This window comes from Natrix helvetica, assembly GCF_964273705.1.
Source record: "Natrix helvetica genome assembly, chromosome: 3".
Lineage (NCBI taxonomy): Eukaryota > Metazoa > Chordata > Lepidosauria > Squamata > Natricidae > Natrix > Natrix helvetica.
In genome coordinates, this window is record NC_138549.1 from 119,474,743 (window position 1) to 119,498,552 (window position 23,810).

A 23,810-nucleotide genomic window follows, 5' to 3' on the forward strand; every position below is an offset into this window, starting at 1 on the left:
ACATCTGCTAACAGACATTTGTGAGAAAACCAACCATATTGTTGAAGTTCCATTCAAACATGGGACATCCTGAAATCCCAATGTAGAAAAATTTTAATTTTTCAAAGTCTAATTTTCATGAACTCATCTGGAATGATACAGGGTCGCCAGAATTTGTCATTTTTGCAATTCATGACATAGCTATGACCATGGGAGAGGCAGGGGGTGGGTTTCTGTGCATGCCAGAGAACAGAAGGAGCCCCCAATACCTGGTCAGAATTCAGAGGCAGGGAATCTTCCCAGCCTTGGTCACTGTTTGTTGCAGTACTCAGTGAAAAGTTCAGTTAGCCAGACAAAATGAGAAGACTTCACATACAGTATAGAATCAGACAGAAAGTAAAACACATAAATGGGCAAATTCTTACTATTATCACTGTTCCATCGGGCTTGCGTAGTTCAATGTTATCACGCACAGGGGGTGGATTGCCTGTTGCTATGCAGATAGCCATGATCTGGGAGCCTAGGTTAAACTCCAAGTGAGACGCCAAGTTGATGATCTGGGGTATACGATCTTGGCAGAAAATACCATAATAAGGCTAAATCATTACAATTGCACTGTGAAAACTTTAATGTACTTTATGATGTTTAACCACTCTCTCTATTTACATCTAATAACATGTATTGGTGATATATCCATTATGATTTAATCTAATGTATGAATTATTACTCTTATTTTGAGATATATAAACCACTAGGATTATGGCAATGGATAAAATGCATGCATGCATGAAGAAATAAATAAAATAACTACCAAGCTAGATGATAATACCTAATAAACCTTGGTTGATATAAAAAGCAGAAGATTTGCTTCTAGTTAGTACTTGGATAAGAAATATTAGAAAATTCCAGGGCTAGATTAGGAAGTTGAAAACACATCATTTCCATAATGTTACCAAGAAAATGTCACGCATAGGTCCACGAAATCATTTAGAGACTAACTTGATACAAAAGGAAAATGTTTTATATTCACTAAACAGTGAACCCTATGTGTACTTGCGTGAGGAGATTTCTTCAGGTCTCTCACCAAGATCACAATAATTTATTAGTATTTCCTACTCGGAATGAATGTCTTGGTATTCATAAGCATGTGCCTTTGTAGAAGTGGGGAGAGAGGACTGATAAGTATTAAATGGGCAGGTAAGAGCTTACAGTTTAGAAACACTGGGAGAATATAAAAAAGGCATTCTGAAGATGGAATGGGCCAACGTACTGAAGCCAACTCGCTGTTGATTATATATATATATATATATATATATATATATATATATGTATATGTATATGTATATGTATATGTATATGTATATGTATATGTATATGTATATGTATATGTATATGTATATGTATATGTATATGTATATGTATATGTACATGTACATGTACATGTACATGTATATGTATATGTATTTGTGTTACAACCCCTGGTATGACTAAATATGGGAGGAAGGTCACTACTCCCTCTTTCTGTCCTTCGGCTTATCACAGAAGACCATGCAGGCAGAAAACCATATTTTTATTTTTAATGTTGCCTTTTTATATTTGTGTTATATTTGTACTGATAAATAATAAATAAGTCTATATATATATATATATATATATATATATATATATATATATATATATATATATATATATATATATATATATATATATATATATATATATATATATATAATTGTCATTCACATTTCATTCTCTCCCTTCTTTTTCAACCTTCCTTGAATTATTCTATTCCACCATTTCTTTGATATTAGTGTAACTCTTGTTCTGCAGCGAGTTGACTGTGGCAAATTGGCAAGTTGGCTATGATGAGTTGGCCGTGAATAGCTGGAGAGAGGAAAAAGGGAAAAAGGAGAAGGAAAGAAGAGGAAAATCAGAAGTCAGAGAGCACTTAGAATATTTCACCAAGAATTATGACAAAGAAATGAGGAGAAACCACTCTTGTGGAATCCAGAGGGCTGGAAGAAGGCTGGCAAAAAATGATCCAGACATATCGGTAATATAGGGTTTCCTGCTTGAGCAAGGAGTTAAGACTAGGAGACCTCCAAGGTCCCTTCCAACTCTGTCATTCTGTTATGCACTCAAAGGAAAATTTCCACTGGCAAAAAAGTGATGTCTGAGATAGAGGAATAGAGTCATCTCAACAGGAGAAGATGAGTGACAGCTGTACCTTTTGAGAGAAACTGGGCCCACACCCAGCTGCTTCATGAAAGAAGCAAAACTAGTATTTCTAGGGAAATAAAGAGGAAACAGGGCGGGAGGAAGAGAGAGAAGAGAGAGTAAAAGTAATAGAAACCTAGGAGCTACATTGTAAAACGATACAAGTCAAGAAAGTCTTAACAGTAAATCAATGAGGAATAAGAACAGGATGGGTGAAATGCACTTACAGTCTGAGTGGAGAAAGTTTGAAGGTTAAAAGTGGGTGTGTAACCATAAGAAATCAAAAGTATAAAGGGGTTTGAACTGAAATAAGAAAATATTCTTTTTAGTTTGTGAATATTTGATATATTTATATATAATTGTGTAGAATTAACTTCTTTGCACTAAAATCTAATATCCTGACTGACTGCCACCATAAATTATAAAAGAACCTAATAGTTGGATCTGCAGCAAAGGGTACAAAAGGAGAGAAGCAACTTAGAATTGAGGAGAAATTTCCTGACAGTTAGAACAATTAATCAGTGGAACAGCTTGCCTCCAGAAGTTGTGAATGCCCCAACACTGGAAGTCTTTAAGAAGATGTTGGATAGCCATTTGTCTGGAACGGTATAGGGTTTCCTGCCTAGGCAGGGGGTTGGACTAGAAGACCTCCAAGGTCCCTTCCAACTCTACTATTGTATTGTATTAAAACAGAGGTCTTGCCAATTTTAAGGCTTTGCTGGTTGGGGAATTCTGGGAGCTGAAGTTCACAAGTTTACTCCTGTGCATAGCTGTCATCCTGACTTCTTTTAAACACCTCCTCCTTTCCCAGAACCTAAATCATTACTTCATATTGGGAAGATATCAGATATCATGCTCTTGCTCTTATCACTCTTGTTTTACCTGACTTTTCACAATGCTGTCCATGCCAACCAGATGAACAGATACAGCCGCTGAATCGATTGCAGGTGCCTCCATTCTGGCAGTTGCACTCTAAGATACAGTCAGGACCATATTTGTCAGGAGAACAAGCTGTGGGAAGAACAGAGGGATTAGGACCACAACAATTGTATCCATTTTAAAGACCGAGTTTATTGGTCACAGATAACGTGACAGATTACATTTGTTTTAGTTAGAGCAAGGGTGTCCAAACTTGGCAACTTTAAGACTTGTGGACTTCAACTCCCAGAATTCCCCAGCCAGCTCTGCTGGGAGTTGAAGTCCACAAGTCTTAAAGTTGCCAAGTTTGGACACCCCTGAGTTAGAGCCTTTATTAATCTTTCTCCTTCCTGTTGGATATAAAGGTACATGAGTCTATTTTACACGCAGTTTATCTAGTTCTTTAACTGATGCCATACAATCAGAAAGAAGGATTTACAATAGGCTTCTTCGCTTCCTAAACATAATTTTCGGAAGGGCACTTTTAATTTCCTACCCGGAATTTTTCCAGACAATTTTCCTTGCTGCAGAACACAACCAGAAGTGGCTTTTTTCTGATTTCAAACTATTACAGAAGCCTTTCAATATGTAAGTGTTGCTTGGAAGAGGAAAGAGTCAACTTTATCAATATAGAATTCCTAAACTATTGCTTTCTACTCTCTGTGAAACCGAAACGTTCAAGGGAAATCCTTGTCAATTCCTTTTATAGTATATGGAGAAGTTGCTAATGTCTCTTTTTCACACCGGAGGAAGAAGAGGGATTATTTTTTAAAGGTAGCAATTTTTAAAGGGATATGCTATCACATGGTATCTTAAAAATAAAATTGAAACATGACAATATTTCATTAGCCTGATTTTTAAAATATATCTTTATTGAATTTCCAAAACTATTATAATACAGAAATAAATAAAGAAAAATTAGAAAAAAAGAAAAGCAAGAAAAAGAAGAATTAAAAGTGTAAAGGAAAAGCAAAAATATAAGAAAAAGTCATATAAAAAAGAATAACTTCCAATTTTCTTCAATATAGATACAAATATATAATAAAATCACACCTTATCCTAAGTTTACCTAACCTCTTATCCTTAGTTTAAACATTAAAATGGTCTTGTTACTTCACCAAAGATAGTTTATGTGACTGTGGAGGATAGTGAAGGAAATTGTGACTTGTCAAGGTCAGTATCTGTCACTATCTAAATATAGTCACAAATTGGTACATGTCAACTCTTAGAATATACCAATGCAAAGTATTTACTTGGCACAAAATTGAAGGGTGTCATAACATTCTTAGCAGTAAAAGGCACAACTTTCTGATAATTGGCAATGTGTGAACTTGACGATTCAGACTGAAAATGGTTTCAAGGAGACCAAAAATTCTTTGCACTGTTATTTTGTGTTTCAGTGAGTGAAGAACAAAGCAATCTCTGCAGTGTCCAAAGTATCATGAAGTTTTTGGTGCTGGGATAATGTGAGGAGAGGCAGACAACCTAGTGCCGGGATGGCGAACCTATGGCATGTGTGCCACAGGTGGCACACGAAGCCATTTGTCTGGGCATGCGAGCCGTTGCCCTGTCAGCTGGCCAGTGCATATGTGCGCACTGGCCAGCACACATGTGCGTACTGGACAGCTGAGTTCAGCCTTTTTAAAAACCATTTTCGCCCTCCCCAGGCTCCAGATGCTTTATAGGACCCAGGGGAGGCTGAAAACAGCCTCCCCCGCCCCTCCGGAGGCTTCAGGAGCTTCCAGTTTGCTCGTAGTGTCATTTTTAGTCCTCCAGAGCCTTCAGGGAAGCCTCCTGAAGGTCCCTGAATGCTCCGGAAGGCCATCGGGAAGGTGGGGGAGGCTTTTTTCACCCTCCCCAGGCTCCTATAAAGCCTCTGGAGCCTGGGGAGGGTGAAAAAAGCATGCAAAAAATGGGGGGAGCGCCAGTCATGCAGGCATGCACACTGTGTGTGTGTGTCACACATTGCATTATGGGTGCGGCATGACTGCACACGCCCCCGCGCTCCCTCCACTTATGGCATGCGAGCCAAAAAAGGTTCGCCATCGCTGACCTAGTGCTTTCCAAATATTTTGGATTTCAGTTCCCATCAGCCCTAGCATTATAGCGGAGATGGGATTCTGGAAGTTGCAGTCCAAATCACTAGGATTGTATCAGGTTGCTTAACCCTGAGTTACAACATTCAGAGGCAGGTTACTGCCGCTTTGGCCTGGTTCGGCCGAACCAGTAGTGGAATTCAGGCCTGGGTCGCAGAACTGGCAGCAACCCAGGCCTAACACGCCCACAAACTGGTTCTCTCGCCGCCGCTGATGTCACTGCCATGTTGGATTTTAGTGACTGCGTGTGCGCAGTTCACTGTAAATTGTTCTGCGTGTTGCGAACCAAGACTAAAACTGGCAGCCACCCACCCCTGACAACATTCCTCCTCAGAGGCACACAATAATATAGGAGAGAACATTGCCGAGGAGTGAGAAAATTCAGCATCAGAAACGGGTGGGCAGTCAGGATAGGGTTACTTTTAAAACATTTTTTTCACCTAGTAGAACTTCCTGCTTACAAGCATCTTTCTTTTTCTGTCTCTATGCTGCGGCCAAGCAGGAGAGAAACTATTTTGAAGAAACAAAAGGAGGAAGCTACTCTCTCCTGGCTATTAGCCAAATGCGGGCCAAACAGAGAAAGCAACAAAGCTTCTGCACCATCCTGTGCCTGGGATGAAGCAGAAACTCTTGTACTTCTTTTCCATATCCAGATTTTCCAGGGAACATGTAATCGTTCTGCTGATGGTGACCATGAAATCAGAAGTGTACATGCACTAAGCATAATAGCAACAGCTCTTGCTGTTCATTCTTTGTTTTTGTCAGATGTAATTCTTGTTTTCTCCTGATTCGCTCGAGTTAGAATGAGTTTATCACAAAAATGATCTTGATAAATATTATTTTACCTGAATATAAAATAATATAAATATTGCTTTATCTTAACTTACTGGGGGGGCGGGGGGGAACAAATTCTAGTATCTGAACATTTACCTATAAGGCAGGGGTGTCCAAACTTGGGAACTTTAAGACTTGTGGACTTCAACTCCCCATGGCTGGCTGGGGAATTCTGGGAGTTGAAGTCCACAAGTCTTAAAGTTCCCAAGTTTGGACACCCCTGCTATAAGGGGTAAAATGTTAGCTTTCTGTTAAATTTTCTACATATTACTCTCAAAGCATTTCAGATAATGGGTTCTTTATTAAGTGAGATTCTAAAATATAATAAACTGGGTGCCATTAGTCCTGATGCTATTTAGTAATTCGGTAAAACTGAAAAGTGTAAGGAACAATCTTTGATATCTTTGGGGAATCTCATGGATTTAAAAAAAGGGCCAAGCCCTACTGAGAATAATACAACAAAGAAATTAATACAGTGTGGTTTTACTGATTTATTTGGCATTTTTGTGTGGTGGTGCAGTGCTTTCCTTTTGCCTTTTGAACAGTTAAGTCAGCTCCTGTCTTTCCTTCCTCATTCCACTGTTTGATCACGTTTACTACCTGGGTAAGTATAACAGTATCCCCATGCTGCAATAAATCGATTGCAAGTAGACGTACCTGAGTTGCATTGTACTCCACTCCACCCAGCAGCACAGGAACAGCCATATGGGTCAGGCAGGCAGAAGTATAAGCCTCTGCAGCCTTGCTCGCTGAGACACCTCTCTTGGCAGTTTCGCCCAAACTGGCCCTCCCTACATGCTGCAAAAGCAAGAAGATTCCTGTCAGAGAACTACTTTCACCTCAGCGATTGTACAGCCCTGTTCCCATTTCTCTTAAGAAATAATCTCACAATTATACCTTTGCTCACAGGACACTCGTTCATCTATCTGCAGAGTTTCAGGGAGGCAATACATTGCATAGTTTTCTGCCCACAACTGTTAATTGAAAAGAGCGTATTTAAATCTGTGGTAATCTCTGTGGCATGGAATTGACATCCCACAATGAGATTGCAGTAATGGGATGGGATGGCCCTCAGCTTGCTCTTCTTCACTTTGTAAATGACAAAAAGGAAAATCTAAAAGATGAATAACTTCCAACAGTTTCCTTTGCAGAATTATAGAATGGTTTGTCATTGCCACCTTCTGAGGTTTTTTTTTTTTTTTTTTCATTTTACCAGACAACGCATGCCCTGTTCGGTCATCATTTCAAAGATATTTCCTTCCTAAACCGAGAAACAGAATTACCACAGGTGGGCAAAAAAGCCATAGGAGCAAGGGGGACTTCCGACTTCCTGTTGGCTTTCCAATTGAGTTGTGAGAAGCTTCCCCATTCTTGTGGGAAACTGCAGAAAGCATCGGAAAGCTCCCTCCCTCCCTCCCTCCCTCCCTCCCTCCCTTCCTTCCTTCCTTCCTTCCTTCCTTCTTTCATATACATACAGTGATATACATAACATACGCATATACATATACCAGGGGTGGGTTCCTATGCGAACCGGTACCAGTTCACTCACACACACGTTTTGCCGGCTGCGCATTGCTTGCACATGCACAGTTCACTGAAAGTTTGTACACACGCGCGAAGACAATTAAAAGTTAATAAACAAGATGCCAGCAACACCAAAAGAGAATGGGGAACTGGTTTGGGGGCGTGGCCAGCCTGGGTCACTGCCAGTTCTGTGACTCTGACAAAGATTTTCACTACCGGTTCAGCTGAACTGGGCTGAACCTGGAGCAACCCACCTCTGACATACACACTATGTACTCTCTTTCTTTTTCTCTCTCTGTATATGTATATGTGTATGTTTATATGTATATGTATGAGTGTTCAGCAAGTATTGCAAGCCCAACTGGCAAAGGAAAGCTCAGTACCATATTGGTTGGAAACATGCGGAAGAGGCCTTTGTCATGCAGTGGATAAACAATGGCTAAAATGATGATGATTGTGTGTGTGTGTGTGTGTGTGTGCCTGCATACACATATATACCCATGTGCACACACATGCAGACACCCATACACATGAGTCTATATATCTCGCAATTCATTTTATTACCTCCCTCATTCGTCCCCAAGTACAAACAGCCCAAAAGGGAATTAGAGCAGAGGAGATCAGGGTATTCTGTCTATATTATCACTGATTCACATTTTCTACACTCTGCAAAATGTACCAAAAAAAAAAAAAAAAAGACAGGAAGTCACTCAATTTTTGACCCCTCATCAATTTTCCAGTGAAGATCCTTCAAAGATGGCTACTTCCTTTGACTAGGCCATTGGTGATAATACGCTGTTGATGCCAGAAGGAATGTTTATCTTGTAAAATAACATTAACTCATTGTAACAGCATTGCCAAAAAGGCACTAAGAGTTGTTAACCTAATCTTGCAAAACTTCTTCTCCTGTAACATTGTACAGCAACCTCGGGCTTAAAAAACCTTTACCAGACCAATTCTTGAATACAGCTCGTCTGCCTGGCATCCACACTGTATAAGGTAAAGGTAAAGGTTCCCCTCGCACTTACGTGCTAGTCGTTCCCGACTCTAGGGAACGGTGCTCATCTCCGTTTCTAAGCCTAAGAGCCAGCGCTGACTGATGACAATTCTGTGGTCATGTGCCCAGCATGACTAAACTCCAAAGGCACACACCACAGAGGTGGTTCCTATTTTTCTACTTGCATGTTTACATGTTTTTGAACAGCTAGGTTGGCAGAAGCTGGGGCAAGTAGTTCAGTCCGTTACCTGGTGCTAGGGATTCGAACTGCTGAATTGCCAACCCTTCTGATTGACAAGCTCAGTGCCTTAGCCACTGAGCCACCATGTCCCCCCACACTGTATATCTGACATTAATACAATAGAATGGTTCCAGAGGTATTTCACAAGAAGAGTACTTCACTCCTCTGCTCACAATAGAATCCCTTACACCACCAGGCTCGAAATGTTGGGCTTGGACAACCTGGAACTATGCTGCCTATGGTCTGACCTAAGTATAGTACACAAAATTATCTGCTACAATGTCCTACCTGCCAACTACTACTTCAGCTTCAACCTCAATAATACATGGGCAAACAATAGATATAAATTCAAGGTAAACCGCTCCAAACTTGATTGCAGACTTCAGCAACAGAGTGGTCAATGCCTGGAATGTTCTACCTGACTCCATTGTTACATCCTCAAACCCCCACAGCTTCAATGTTAAATTGTCTACTGTGGACCTCACCCCATTCCTAAGAGGTCCGTAAAGGGGGTGGCATAAGTGCACCACTACCGTCCCTGTCCCACTGTCCCCATTTATTTGTACTCATTTCCTTGTACATGTCCATGTTTATACTTATACCTGTTATCTTGTACATATTCGACAAAGTAACTAACTAAATAAATTGCAGATTGGGTCCGCTAAATCACATTTTATCAAGGATGCTGTATGTAGAATCCTACTCCTTTTTTGTATACCACAGGGCAGGCCACAAATAAAGTTTGAGCAGCAAATATGAATTTTGGACTTTCAGTGGCAAACTGTAGTCATTTGGGGTCATTTAAAACTCAAAAGCAGATCAGTTAATCTTGGTATGTATATTTTTGGATTTCATACCCTCTTAAGGCTGGGAAATGGGAGGGGGGGGAACAGACACAAAATTCTCAATCCTGGTCCCCACTGTTGTATTTAATCACCAGACATATTCTTTGCAGCCCATGAAAACTACTATAATAAAGATTTTCTATATAATCCTGATTTTGAAGTTCAGTCTATGTCTTAGGAACATCTAGAACAATGACATGGGGCTTCTAACCTTTTTCACAGCGGGTACCCATGAATCCTGGAGGACAGATACATTCTCCCACAATGTGATGGCAAATGCCTCCATTCAGGCAATCAGGACAGTCTTTGTCACAAAATGATCCCCATTTCTTGGCTGCACAACCTGGAGAGACAGGAAATATAATGATATGAAGTTTCCAGACAACACCAGAGAGGAAAAGCTACTGTAGAGTCACTCACAACGTTCGAGTATAATTTCATACATTGTGTACTCTGTCTCCAGCAGCCACCTCAGGAAATGACTTGTGTGTTAAAAACAGGACTTCAGATCAGCCTAAGAATCATTTTTGTTCACATTTCTTTATATCAGTGTTTCCTAAATGAATGTCCTTCACTGGCCATGCTATTTGGGAATGGTAGCTGCGCTCCCAGCATATCTGGAACACATCGCCCAGGGAAAGACAGTTTCGTGGTCACTTGTGAGTCATCAAATCATAAGACTCTGAGTGATGTGTATTTATTTGTGAATTGCATATGTACAATAACAAAATTAGGTACAAAAAAAGTCAGGTACTCCTCGACTTATGCCCGCAATTGAGCCCACATTTTTTTTTGCTAAACAAGACAATTGTTAAGTGAATTTTGCTCCATTTTATTATCTTTCTTGCCACCGTTGTTAAGTGAATCACTGCAGTTGTTCAGCTGATAACATGGCTGTAAAGTGAATCTGGCTTCCCATTTACTACTTGTCCGAAGGGAATCACATGACCCTAGGACACTGTAATTGTCATAAATATGAACCAGTTGCCAAGCACCTGAATTTTGATCACATGACCATTGGGATGCTGCAACAGTTGTAAGTGTGAAAAATGGCCATAGGCAGAGGTGGTATTCAGCTGGTTCTGACCGGTAGCGGAAATTTTGAGTAGTTCGGAGAACCGGCAAAAATCACCTCTGGCTGGCCCCGTCCCCATCTATTTGCTGCCTCCCAAGTCCCAGCTAATCAGCTGAGTCTTCTTTTATTGCCCTGCACAGGAGAACGGAGCTGGAAAGCAGGTGGTGGGGTGGGGAGGGAATGGGGATTTTGCAGTATCCTTTCCCTGGAGTGGAGTGGGATTGGGGATTCTGCAGTATCCTTCCCCTGCCATGCCCACCAAGCCACACCCACCACGCCCACATAACCAGTAATAAAAAAATTTGAATCCCACCCCTGGTCATAGGTCACATATTTCAATGCTGTTGTAATTTCAAACAGCCATTAAACAAATGGTTGTAAGTTGAGGACTACCTAAAGGCTGCAATTCTTACTGAGCACTTTGATAAATGTTACAAAAAACATATGGTAATCCCATTCAGCTTTGTCCTGCTTGATTTTATAAGCAACTATTTGAAGGGGCTGGAGAAAATAAAAAATTCTAAAAATAGTTGTCATATCATGCATTTTATAAAAGTAGGACACAATTTATTAGTGCCCTCCAGATTCATTGGATTTCAACTCCAACAATCATTGGTTGCAGAATATAGTATCAGGCATTTGTGGAAAAAATGGATGAGTTGAATTTTTCCTTATCTCTGTTGCATACAAAAGGGCATTTCTGCAAATGAAGATGATCAAACCATTAAAATGTTCTTTCTGAACAATTAGAAAAAAGAGAAAAGCATTGCTCTTTTTCGGAATACCCATTTGAGAATAATTTTTCTTAGTCTGGAAGACGTCTGATGTTTAGAACTATGCTGTCAACATTCTTGACTAGTAAGAGAGATTGGTTTGTGTAGTTTTTGAGCAGTAGGTTGAGAGATGCAGTTTTAAGAAGATGCATTCTTCTCTTTAAGCAGGAGCATCCACACAAATATGTTAGGAAGCATTAAATGGTTGCCTTAGGTATGCACAGTCTCACCTCGCACAATCAGTCTGAAAAAGGCACTTGACAAAGGGCTGTCCTCTATAAATGTGGCGCTGTAAATCCCACCATCAGCCATGGTAACAGTTGACAGGACCAGAATGGACTTGTTCTCCTTTAACTCACCCTGGTGCATTGTGTCGTAGTAAGTCCCTGCACAAAAAAAGCAAAAGAAAGAAAAAGAAACAAGCAAGAAAAATAGAAAAAGCCAAGGTTGATGAACAAAGAAATACTACTGAAATAGAAACACATCTTTTGGAATATGATTTGCATGCAGAGGTGTGAGAGGGTCATTAAGTTGGATTTTGCTATTAGGAAGGCGGATAGAATAGTAAAGGAACTAAGCAAGTCCAAGGATCCCATTTTGAAGCCAATAAATAGATTCATGTGTGGATCCGACCATTCATAATGGATCAATGGTTTCTATAGCACAGTGGGTTTTTTTAATGTGTGGTCTGGGGACACCTGGTTTTGTGTGTCCCTGAAATATTTTCAGGGTGTCCATCAAGGTAAATAAATAACTAAATAAATATGTTAACATTTCTCAGTTTTAATTCCTAATTCAGTGAATATCAATAGATATAACCTCCACACACCAAAATTCATTCGGGTCTTGAATCATTATTAAGAATAGAAAAGTTGTACATCAGCAGAGAAACTCAAGCTTTAAGAGGTTTTTTTTCCCAAGGAGGAGTTGGATGTCTTGGAAAAAGCTAAGATCTTATCACAGACATGCAGTTAGATGATGAGAGCACTTGCCATTCCTTTTCCACCAGATGTCTGTTTTCTTCCCATTCTTTATCCTGGCAACCAGTATGGCTGATTGGGAAAGACTGATTGTGTGGGTTACTTTCTCTGGGACCAGGTTGGCTGTAACATTGAACAGAAAGAACGGAATTGGGTTACAGAATATACTCTGAAATATTTTGTCTTCCTTGTTTATTAGAGGAACATGGTCTTGATATTTGAAAGAAGACCTCAGATCACCATCATGGCACTTATATCTGGGTTTTCTACCATATACCAGAGCACATCCTGCTTGATGGAACATAGGAAGGACTAGATACATTGCCAGGAAGGAAAGAACATATGTAGAAAAAACATTCACATTTCATTATGTGGGATGAAGATACAATACTCATTCTGGGGGACTTTCCCCCCCCTACTGATAAATGTCTTCCCTTGGAAAAGCTATTAATTTGGAGACTGCAGGCTGTAGGAGTAGACAGACTGAAGCAAGAAGTTGGGTGAGCAGAACAGTCAAAGATGACCCAGAATTTTTTTTTCACTCAAATCAATTGGCCCAACCACATTATCATTTTAATCTGCCTATCTGCTGCATGTACCATCATTCCATGATGCAACCATCAAATCAGCAAGATAATGTAAAGCAGAGGTAATTTGCTTCTGTGCTGACTGTGCTTCTGCTATGAAGAAACATGTTACTACAAACTATTGCTTGGAAACTCTTCACAGAATGCAGAATGAGCTACCACTCCATTCCTTTGGGGATTAGTTAGTTCCATTGTGGGACCTAAGCTTACTGAGTTTTGCACCTACTATTTTAAAAATATTTTTCAAAGATTCCATCCTCAAGTAGCGCTGAAAGGGAATAGTAGTTCTTGCTATGAATATCATGGCTAGCATTATGTGGAAATAGTCCGTAGAGACGCAATTCAACATATGAACAAGCAAAATGATGACAATCCCACTCCCAGTAATAAATGTGGGCAAAAACAGAAAATCTGTAATCCTTCACTTTGGATAGCACCAGCGACAGACTTCCGTAAGAACCTGACTATATTTCCTTGTTTAAATCAATATATTGTACAACACAAAATTCATGCTTTTCAAGAGTGCATCTATTAGGGGTCCATGGAAGACTTTACAAAGGTATTTCAAAAAGCACCAGTCAGGTAACTGCCTTTACAGAAATCAGATGTCCAGTTTGCTATGTGCAGTAGTTCTCCCTCCAGTCCATCTGCCTAGGGGGCGTTGTTCTCACTCCTGATTGGCTATCTGTTTGACAGCCGGTAAGGAGCTGTCAAACAGGGCTCAACTGTTGCTAGTTAGCGAGTTGTGAATTGCTGTGTTTGGCAACCTGTTAAGCATTAAAGCTGTTAGCATGTGAAAGACCTGGCTTGCCTCAGTCTGTCACCCGGCATTCTCCCTAGCTAGAACATTGGCGACGAGGATGGGATACTGAGGTAGAGCCCAGGCAAAGAGCTGGTGAAGGTCACTATTACAGAGCTGAGTCACTCAGAGCTGAAATTCCTCTCAGAGGAACTCACTCGACAGGAGGTTGAGTGAAGTCACTAACAGTGGGCCTTGCCTGAGAGCTCCTATTTTTACCTCAGGATGGCCTCTATGAACACGCTGGCAGTCTTTAATGGAGCCACAGAAACCTGAGAGTCATATATGTCCCGTTTTGAATGCTTCTTGGAAGCGAATGACTATACCAATTTATCTGAGAGCAGAAAGAAATCGTGTTTTTTAAACTTGTGTAGCACAGAGATGTTTAATATGGCAGGCACAGTTAATGGCCAAACTCAAGAAGCATTATGCCCCAGCACTGTCCCCGATGGTCCGTCGGCACGCTTTCCACAGAAGGAACCAGTGTGAAGGGAAATCAATCAACAAATATGTAGCAGCATTGATGGCCGCAGCTCTGCATTGCAATTTCAGAGACCTGGATGATGTCCTTCTGGACCAGATCGTCGGTGGTGTATGAGACCTCCGCATACAGCATCGCCTACTGGCCAAGCCAGACCTGACCCTGCAGACTGCGCTAGGTGAAGCCCAAGCGATGGAACTATCAACATGATCAGCAGAGGAGATCCAGAGAAAATCAAACCCCCAATTCGCAGGAAAGCCATTTGAAGTCCACTATAAAGATGCCAGCACAGACGTAACAGATGACGACAACGAAGTGCATCGGTTAAAGGTGGGACAGATGAGAGGTCGGCAGGATAAGCCCCAGTGGTGGGATTCAAACAATTTAACAACCGGTTCTCTGCCCTAATGACCAGCTTGATAGGCGGGGCTCGGTGGTCATTATACTGGGTGGGCATGGCCAACTCAACGTCACTCAGGTCGATGGGCGTTTCGCCTTAGCTGTTACAATGTCATAAGGGTTAACCAGAGAGGCAGTTTCTGTAAGCAGGGCAACAAAGATTAGGCTAGAAACAACACCAGAATGGCTCCTTCCTGCCTTCCTTACAGGATTAGCCCTGGAAAGTGGAAAAAAACAAAAGGAGATTTCTTCCAACAACCAGTTCTCCGAACTGCTTAGAAAGTTAACAACCGGTTCTCCCGAATAGGTGCGAACTGGCTGAATCCCACCACTGGTAAGCCCCCAGTCCCTCTAAATAGTTGCCCAGGGTGTGGGGGGAAACATGCTAGAACAGACTGCCTGTTTAAAAACACAGTCTGTCTGCGCTGTGGCAAATGGGGCCATTTAGCTAAGGTTTGCAGAGCAGCTGCCCCTTGTGCTAGTGCTTTTGAGGGCTCATCATCAAATACAAATGCATACCCTAAGAGAACAAACAGATTCCCTAGGGAATTTCCTTCCAGGAAAAGAGAAAATTGTTTCTCTGTACAGGATGATGGCCAGGAGACTGAAATTGATCAGATCTCTTTTAGTGCTAAGGGGAAAATCTTTATCACAGTAAGATTTGAAAGCAGTCTATGCCCCATGGAAGTAGATACTGGGTCAGCCGTTTCTATAGTGTCCTGGACAATTGCCAAGAGGCTCATCCCTAGTCTAGTTAAAGAGCGGCTTAAGTCCTGTTTGTTGAGGCTGAAGGATTTCCAAGGAAATCCAATCCCAGTGTTGGGCAAACGCTATTGCAAGGTGCAGTTTAAACAATTCTGTAGGAGTTTACCCTTTATTATTGTACAGGGTCACCGCCCCAGCCTACTGGGGCTGGAATGGTTTGAAGCCCTAGGGTTGCGAGTCACTGGCATCGACCAAATTCAATGCCACCCCTACCTTGAATTATTAACCAAGGAATTTCTGGAAGTTTTGGGGGAAGGTCTAGGAAAATACACTGGCACACCCATTTCATTTAATTTGGACCCTCAGTTCCCTCCCAGACGCCTTAAGCCACGCAGACGGACTGGAGGGAGAACTACTGCACATAGCACTCCTTCACACTTAGAATGGGCATGCGTAATCTTCTAAGTAGACTGGGTGGTGCCGGACCCGCCCAGATCTCCTTAGTGTTCCTTGGCTCGTCGGAGCTTGTGAATTATTTGGAGATGACGCCATCTTTTTTTCCGGAGAGGCCTTCTTTGCTGCAGGACCCGACGACACTGGAGTGGCACTGTGAAGATCAGGTAAGTCTATAGTTGTAACCCTAACATCATGATGCAGATCTACACACACAGACACACACAGAAATACACATTGTGGATATCTGTGAAAAGAAGAGCACTAAGGCTCTTCTGTTTCCAGTCTCATTAGATAAGTTTATCATTGTTATTAAGTGAGTTACAAAGGAAAATCATTTACCGGCCCTGTGAATCTGAAACCGAAATGTTTAACCAATCCTGAGAGAAATGGCTAAAAGTGATATTGCTGTGAGGCTTCAAGCCCCTTCATACATGATAATTTGTTGATTTCTCAAGAAATATTAAAATCAATTAAAAGTATTGGTCTATACTAAATTTAACCACATCCAACAAAATGTTGAATTTGTCATTGGTTGTACTGTCACTTTCTACAAGTTTTATGAGATTGCAGCATCTACTCATAACATATAAGTGTTTTCACTATTGACTTATATTTAAGTTTATATTGCTTGCACAATAGTAAAAGACATTTGGGCTTGACGAGAATGTTGACTTTTGTTTGCACAATTATAGGTTTACTTTCTGTCTAATTTTGTGCCTACTTTAATTTTTTTCTTGACTATATTCTTTTTAGGTTGTGTCTGTTTGCTGTGGTTCTATGGATATTTGCTTTTGAATTGCTACAGTGACGTCTGCAATGCTTTTATTAGATCTGACATTTCACATGTCGTTATGGGAAGGAAGAGATCAAAAAAGTATCGAAGGACAACATAAAGGTGCCATTTAAGACTGGGTGGGTTTGAAATAAGAAATGAAGAATTATAATCAGTCAGTGGTAGGGATGTTCTGATTTTGACCAACAGTGTAACAGAGCAAAATTATTTGAGTTGGCTTCTTATTAGTAGAATTTACACTTCAGAGAAGCTTATAAAAAGTTTAATAGAAATAAAACAACTAATTATAAAAGATTTTTGAGAACAGGAAGACAGGAAGAGAGCTTAGTAAACCTCTTTGAGAGATAACATTACACCATCTAGAGCAGTGTTTCTCAACCTTGGCAACTTTAAGTCCTGCTGGCTGTGGAATTCTGGGAGTTGAAGTCCACAGGACTTAAAGTCACCAAGGTTGAGAAACACTGCTCTAGAGGCTAACATAGATATGTCTGTATTGTTATAAGGAGCTGGGTTTCAAAACCTGTGCAGTACAGAAGCACACACACAATTTATACTGTTTTATAATTATACCCTTTTATTTAGGCACTCAAGGTGGCATACACAGTGTTTTTCTTAGTTGCCCTTTAACTATAGCCCAGTACCAATTTAACACCTCCACCACGACACCACATTGGCTCAGAACATTGGTGCTATTGGTTTTTATTTTCTTATTGACTGACAGATGAATCTCTGGTTCTCTTAGCTATTTTTGTGCTTTCCCAATCCAGATGGGAGATCTGTGCCTCTCCTTACGTGAAAATTGTGTTTGATGAACCGGATGAAGAGGTGGAAAAAATGCTTATTCTCACATTTGTAGATGATACAATTTTGGTGGAATAGCTATTACCTTAAAAGCCAGAGATAAAATTCAAGATAGGAATTTGATAGATTAAAGAAATGGGTTGCAAATAACACTGAGACATTTCACAGAAACAAACGGCAAGCACAACAGTTAGGATAAAAGGCAAAAGGGATATTTGACTATGAATATGATATGGCTGATATACATACAGTGGGGCAAAAAAGTATTTAGTCAGCGACCAATTGTGCAAGTTCTCCCACTTAAAAAGATGAGAGAGGCCTGTAATTGGCATCATAGGTAGACCTCAACTATGAGAGACAAAATGTAAACAAAAAGACCAAACAATCACATTGGCTGATTTTGAAAGAATTTATTTGCAAATTATGGTGGAAAATAAGTATTTGGTCACCTACAAACAAGCAAGATTTCTGGCTCTCACAGATCTGTACCTTCTTCTTTAGGAGGCTCCTCTGTCCTGCACTCATTACCTGTATCAATGGCACCCATTCGAACTTGTCATCAGTATAAAAGACACCTGTCCACAACCTCAAACAGTCACACTCCAAACTCCACTATGGTGAAGACCAAAGAGCTGTCAAAGGACACCAGAAACAAAATTGTAGACCTGCACCAGGCTGGGAAGACTGAATCTGCAATAGGCAAGCAGCTTGGTGTGAACAAATCAACTGTGGGAGCAATAATTAGAAAATGGAAGACATACAAGACCACTGATAATCTCCCTTGATCTGGGGCTCCACGCAAGATCTCACCCCATAGGGTCAAAATGATCCCAAGAACAGTGAGCAAAAATCCCAGGATCACATGGGGGGATCTATTGAATGACCTGCAGAGAGCTGGGACCAACGTAACAAAGGCTACCTTCAGTAACACACTACGCCGCCAGGGACTCAGATCCTGCAGTGCCAGACGTGTCCCCCTGCTTAAGCCAGTCCATGTCCGAGCCCATCTGAAGTTTGCTAGAGAGCATTTGGATGATCCAGAAGAGGATTGGGAGAATGTCATATGGTCAGATGAAACCAAAATAGAACTGTTTGGTAGAAACACAACTCGTCGTGTTTGGAGGAGAGAGAATGCTGAGTTGCATCCAAAGAACACCATACCTACTGTGAAGCACGGGGCTGGCAACATCATCCTTTGGGGCTGTTTCTCTGCAAAGGGACTAGGACGACTGATCCGTGTACAGGACAGAATGAATGGAGCCATGTATCTTGAGATTTTGAGTGCAAACCTCCTTCCATCAGCAAGGGCATTGAAGATGAAACGTGGCTGGGTCTTTCAACATGACAATGATTCCAAACATACCGCCTGGGCAACGAAGGAGTGGCTTCGTAAGAAGCATTTCAAGGTCCTGGAGTGGCCTAGCCAGTCTCCAGATCTCAACCCCATAGAAAACCTTTGGAGGGAGTTGAAAGTCCGTGTTGCCCAGCGACAGTCCCAAAACATCACTGCTCTAGAGGAGATCTGCATGGAGGAATGGGCCAACATACCAGCAACAGTCTGTGCCAACCTTGTGAAGACTTACAGAAAATGTTTGACCTCTGTCATTGCCAACAAAGGATATATAACAAAATATTGAGATGAACTTTTGATATTGACCAAATACTTATTTTCCAGCATAATTTGCAAATAAATTATTTCCAAATCAGCCAATGTGATTGTTTGGTTTTTTTTTTTACATTTTGTCTCTCGTACTTGAGGTCTACCTATGATGCCAATTACAGGCCTCTCTCATCTTTTTAAGTGGGAGAACTTGCACAATTGGTCGCTGACTAAATACTTTTTTGCCCCACTGTACATACATACATACATACATACCAGAGGTGGGTTGCTGCTGGTTTTACTATAGGTTCGCTTCACGCATGCACCAAATGCGTGCTGTGTGTGCACACAGTTCAATGTAAATTGTTCTTTGCGTATGTGCAGAACAATTTACAGTGAACTTCGCATGCGTGCACACTACTACACATCATGCTGGCAATGGGAGCAGCAACCAGGTAACTGGTTCAGGGGCGTGGCAGCCTGGTCGCTTCCAGTTCTGCGACCCAGGCCTAAATGCCACCAGCGGTTTGGCCAAACCGGGCTGAACTTAGAGCAACCCACCTCTGATACATTCATATATACATACAATTGCATACTGCAATGACAAACTTTCAGTTTCAGCCTTTAAATTTCAGAAAGTAATGATTCCAAAGTACTTTATACTAACACAGTTTCCACTTTATGTATTGGGTCCAATTCAAGATATTGCCGTCAGATATAGATTTAGAGAAAGTGGAATAGATTCAGCGAAGGGACATGAGGATGAGCACAAAACCAGCAATGAAGGTTTATAAAAAGAAATTAAATAAACTGGAAATGTTGAATCTTAAAAACAAAAGACTCAGAGGGACAAGATGAAAGGAAATCGTAGAAAAGAAGATGTTCTCTTTTAGCCCAGAATGCAACAAATAGGACAATGGATTTCAATTGGATGATGCCAGATTCTGATTCAATTTTAAAAAAAATGTGGAAAGTAATAGCAGTATGACAGAATTGCAAGTATTATCCAAAAATGTGATGAATTTCTCTTCCCTCAATATGGTCAAGTGGAGATGGCTGTGGATCATGTCATTTGAACTTCTAAACAAATTTAGAGGTTGGACTTGCTGGTCTATTTCCACCTTAACTTATTTGCAAGGTGTGTGTGTTTGTGTGTGTGTGTGTGTGTGTATGTTTGAACAAAAGTGTATTTGGTGCAGTAGGAGTAGTTGGAGATGAGTGGAAACAGCTTTCTAGGAATTAAAATATAAGCTATATACATTTTCTTCTGTTACAGACCAAGTAGGTTCTTTGCCATGCCTAACCCACCAGACATAACGTAAGTATGCTATGATCAATTCCACACAAGCAATAGAAAAGCAACAACCTAGTGTGTAAAAGGGGTCATATCATGACAAAAAGCATTACATCACATGAGATAGGAAGTAAACGTTGAGAAATATTAACTTGAAAACATTAATTCTTGTTATTACTCAAGTGTAGATTTTGGTCTTTAGAGACCACATATCAATATCTCTTCTTCATTGTCACATGAATCAATCTGTCGCACTTACCGTTAATGTCGTTGTGTACATAAACAACTCTAGTTTGCTCTGACTGTGTCTTCCCCAGGCAATATGTGATGCCCACGAGGCCTGCTCGGGAAAAACCTCGCATATGCACTTCCTTGCTGCTGTTCCTGTATATCTGGAACTTGGATGTGGTCTTGATCATGGCATTGTCTCTGTCAATCTGGAGGCTGATGTTCCGCTCGCCTGTCACACAGGACAAGTAGAAGTGGTTGTGTGAGGGACTCAGAACATTGGCCACCAGAGAGATATCCAGAATTGCACCTGCATCAAAAGAACCAAAGCAGCCATTTTATGGACATGGAGAGCAGATAATTATACGCATGATCGAAATGACTCAATGCTAAATCTTGCCTTGATTATGTCAGATAGTAAGAGTCTTGCCCCTCTCCTAGAAAAGGTAAAGTTAGAGGAGGAAAACCTCAAACTCAGACTTAGAACTCATAGAGCGTAAGCAAAAAAGTATAAAGAAAAATACTAAACAAACAATACTAACAGAAACTATTATTTTTTAGTCCTCTGTTTTTTCAAAGTGGATGAGGCTTTTCAATACTCATACATAGCTACTTAGTTTTATAAAAAGAATGAATAATAAACAGACCAATAGAATAATGTAATGTTATTACTATCATTATCATTATCATTATCATCATCATCATCATCATCATCATCATCATCATCATCATGTAAAATGCTATTTCTCAGTTATAAATAGGGAGTAAACATCACTAGTGCACTCACTAGCACTGATGATGTTACTTAGTCAGGTAATGAAATGTCTGCAAACAAGCAAGCTCAGAGAACACCAAGGACTCCACAGTAGATTCTATTCTGGTTTCATTTCTCTTAGCATCCATTCTCAGTAACCTTTTATACCCTATACCAGGGCATTTTTCGGGATTTTTTTTCTCCATAGTCTCTGCTCTTATCTGGTCCATTCTCATATTTGATTTTTTCCTTTACCAACATTTTCCCCCAACCAACTTTGGCCCCATTAAGTTTTTTAGAGAATTTTTGTGCAGATGGACAGAGTTATGACCCTACTTACATAATTTCGGCCCAATGTTTTGTTATACTTGTAAAGTATAAAAAGAATCCTGAACCATAGTTATAAAATTATACTAGGCCAGGGGTGTCCAAACGTGGGAACTTTAAGACTTGTGGATTTCAACTCCCAGAATTCCCCAGCCAGCATGGCTGGCTGGGGAATTCTGGGAGTTGAAGTCCACAAGTCTTAAAGTTCCCAAGTTTGGACACCCCTGTACTAGGCAGTTATTTAAAAAAAAAACTGTCTACGCATCCTGAGGACTTATTCATATGCAGCTCCTTTTCATAATATATTAATATATTATTATATAAGAATATATTATTATATAATATATATATAATATTAATATATTATTGTGATCACTATTTGGGGTCCCCAGCTCAGATTTCCCTATAGTGGATGGCACAATCCCAGCTAAACTAATTTCAAGCATTCTATTTCTCTTTTGCAATCTTTGTTCCTTTGGTTGGGTTGTTTTTCTGCTGGTTCCTTGTTTCTAAATGGTTTCTAAAAATGTAAACTGTTCTGGGTTACTGGGAGTTGGATGGCTTATACATTTAATAATAACTCTCCATTCCTTCCCATATATTATATACTTTATATACATTAATTATAATAATTATTGAGTGGCTTTTTAAAAAAATATTGAATATGGATAATGATATTCTGTATCATTGTACATTTATTTCCAATTAAGTGTTATATGGCATTCTGATGTTATTTCTCATAAAAATATTAACTTTGGTCTGATGTTCGGCAGATGGGAATGCTGAAGTTTGAATTCTCCCATGCTGGTCAGTTAAATCACTTTGTAATAGAGAAAATAAATTATGGGCCCTTTATATTTGTTGTTCAAACAGCATTGGCAACAACATATATCACATTCTTCCACTCCCCTCTTACACATACACACACATACATTTTCTGATAAATTCTCCAAGCTTCTATTTTTCTTATTAGTAAAAATTAGTGAGATTTTTTTTAAAAAAAGGTTAAATCCCAAATCCAGCTACTAGTTTCCTGTTGAGTCCTCATCAGAACCTTATCCATCTTAAGACCTAAAGTTTTGGGTGGAGCCCCAGACCTCCTGCTAGAAATTGCCACTAAGTTTTAATACTAAATGTAGATAGAAGGAATATTTCGTACAATACATAGAAGCTGATTATATCAGTTACATCTGGTATTAAAATTTCAATAAAAATTAAGGGAGATTTATTTTTTGGTCTCTTCATTTCTTAATACGGGTCACAATCTTTGGTGGAATTTTGCCTTCAGAAAGGTACTCAAAGGGTGCATATATGGCTCAAGACAGGTAGCACTTTCCTGGGCTGGCTAAGCAAGACTGAGTATCTTCCAAAGTGAGAAGCTGCTAATTGTGTGTTTGATAGTGGCTTCAACATCTAGATATAAAAAAAAGCAATGCAACAAAAGAGGACATAAAGTGATTTGTCTGTTTCACTGCATCTTTCAAAATTACTCATCTGTTATCTTTTCTAAGTAACACATTTTATTAAGGGGCACAGACTTTTGCATGTGATAAAGTGAGCCACGTGTTTTTTTTTACAATATCTGTTAATCCAAAACAGTGTAACAGAGCCATGCCGAGCCTTCTGGTTTTTCAAAAGAAGTATCAGAAAGTTCTGTTCTCTGTGCCCCTGGTTATAAGGAGTTTGGTGGGGGTTAAATCCCTCCCCCACTATTTCTAGGATCTCTTTTGGGTTGCCATCTCTTTGATTCTGATAACAAAGTAAAGTTGTTGGGTACTACTTTCAATATGGACTCCAGTGATGATATTCTTTCTCCACTGGACTAGATTAATGACTCATAGTGTCCAAGGTTTGGCCATTGGAGTGCCAGTTCAAATATTTTTCTATTCCTCAGTTTTTTTATTGTTCATTTTTTAAACAATGTTTTTAGAACCCTATACTGCATGCATTTTATAACGTTGGCTTCAGTTTGAATTGATTTGTTTTAATTTTTGCATTCCATTTTATTCCTTTTTTTCATTTCATGATTTTTTTAACCCCAGCTTGTGAGCTACCCAGTTCACTTTGGTTCTTTGATATAATAGTTGACATAGAAATGTGGATGACA

General features: G+C 40.0%; 1 protein-coding gene across 3 annotated transcripts in view; it reads right to left on the reverse strand.

The window, feature by feature from the left end:
- Window positions 1-23,810, reverse strand: part of TIE1 (tyrosine kinase with immunoglobulin like and EGF like domains 1) — a 46,351-nt gene that overhangs the window by 21,921 nt on the left and 620 nt on the right. For all 3 annotated transcript variants that reach the window (XM_081946130.1, XM_081946128.1, XM_081946129.1), the window contains exons 2-8: window positions 20,654-20,932; window positions 12,492-12,602; window positions 11,730-11,885; window positions 9,863-9,994; window positions 6,702-6,842; window positions 3,079-3,207; window positions 405-550 (exon numbers count right to left, since the gene is read on the reverse strand). In XM_081946130.1, the coding sequence (XP_081802256.1) occupies window positions 405-550; window positions 3,079-3,207; window positions 6,702-6,842; window positions 9,863-9,994; window positions 11,730-11,885; window positions 12,492-12,602; window positions 20,654-20,932 (1,094 nt within the window). The remainder of the gene's footprint in view (window positions 1-404; window positions 551-3,078; window positions 3,208-6,701; window positions 6,843-9,862; window positions 9,995-11,729; window positions 11,886-12,491; window positions 12,603-20,653; window positions 20,933-23,810) is intronic.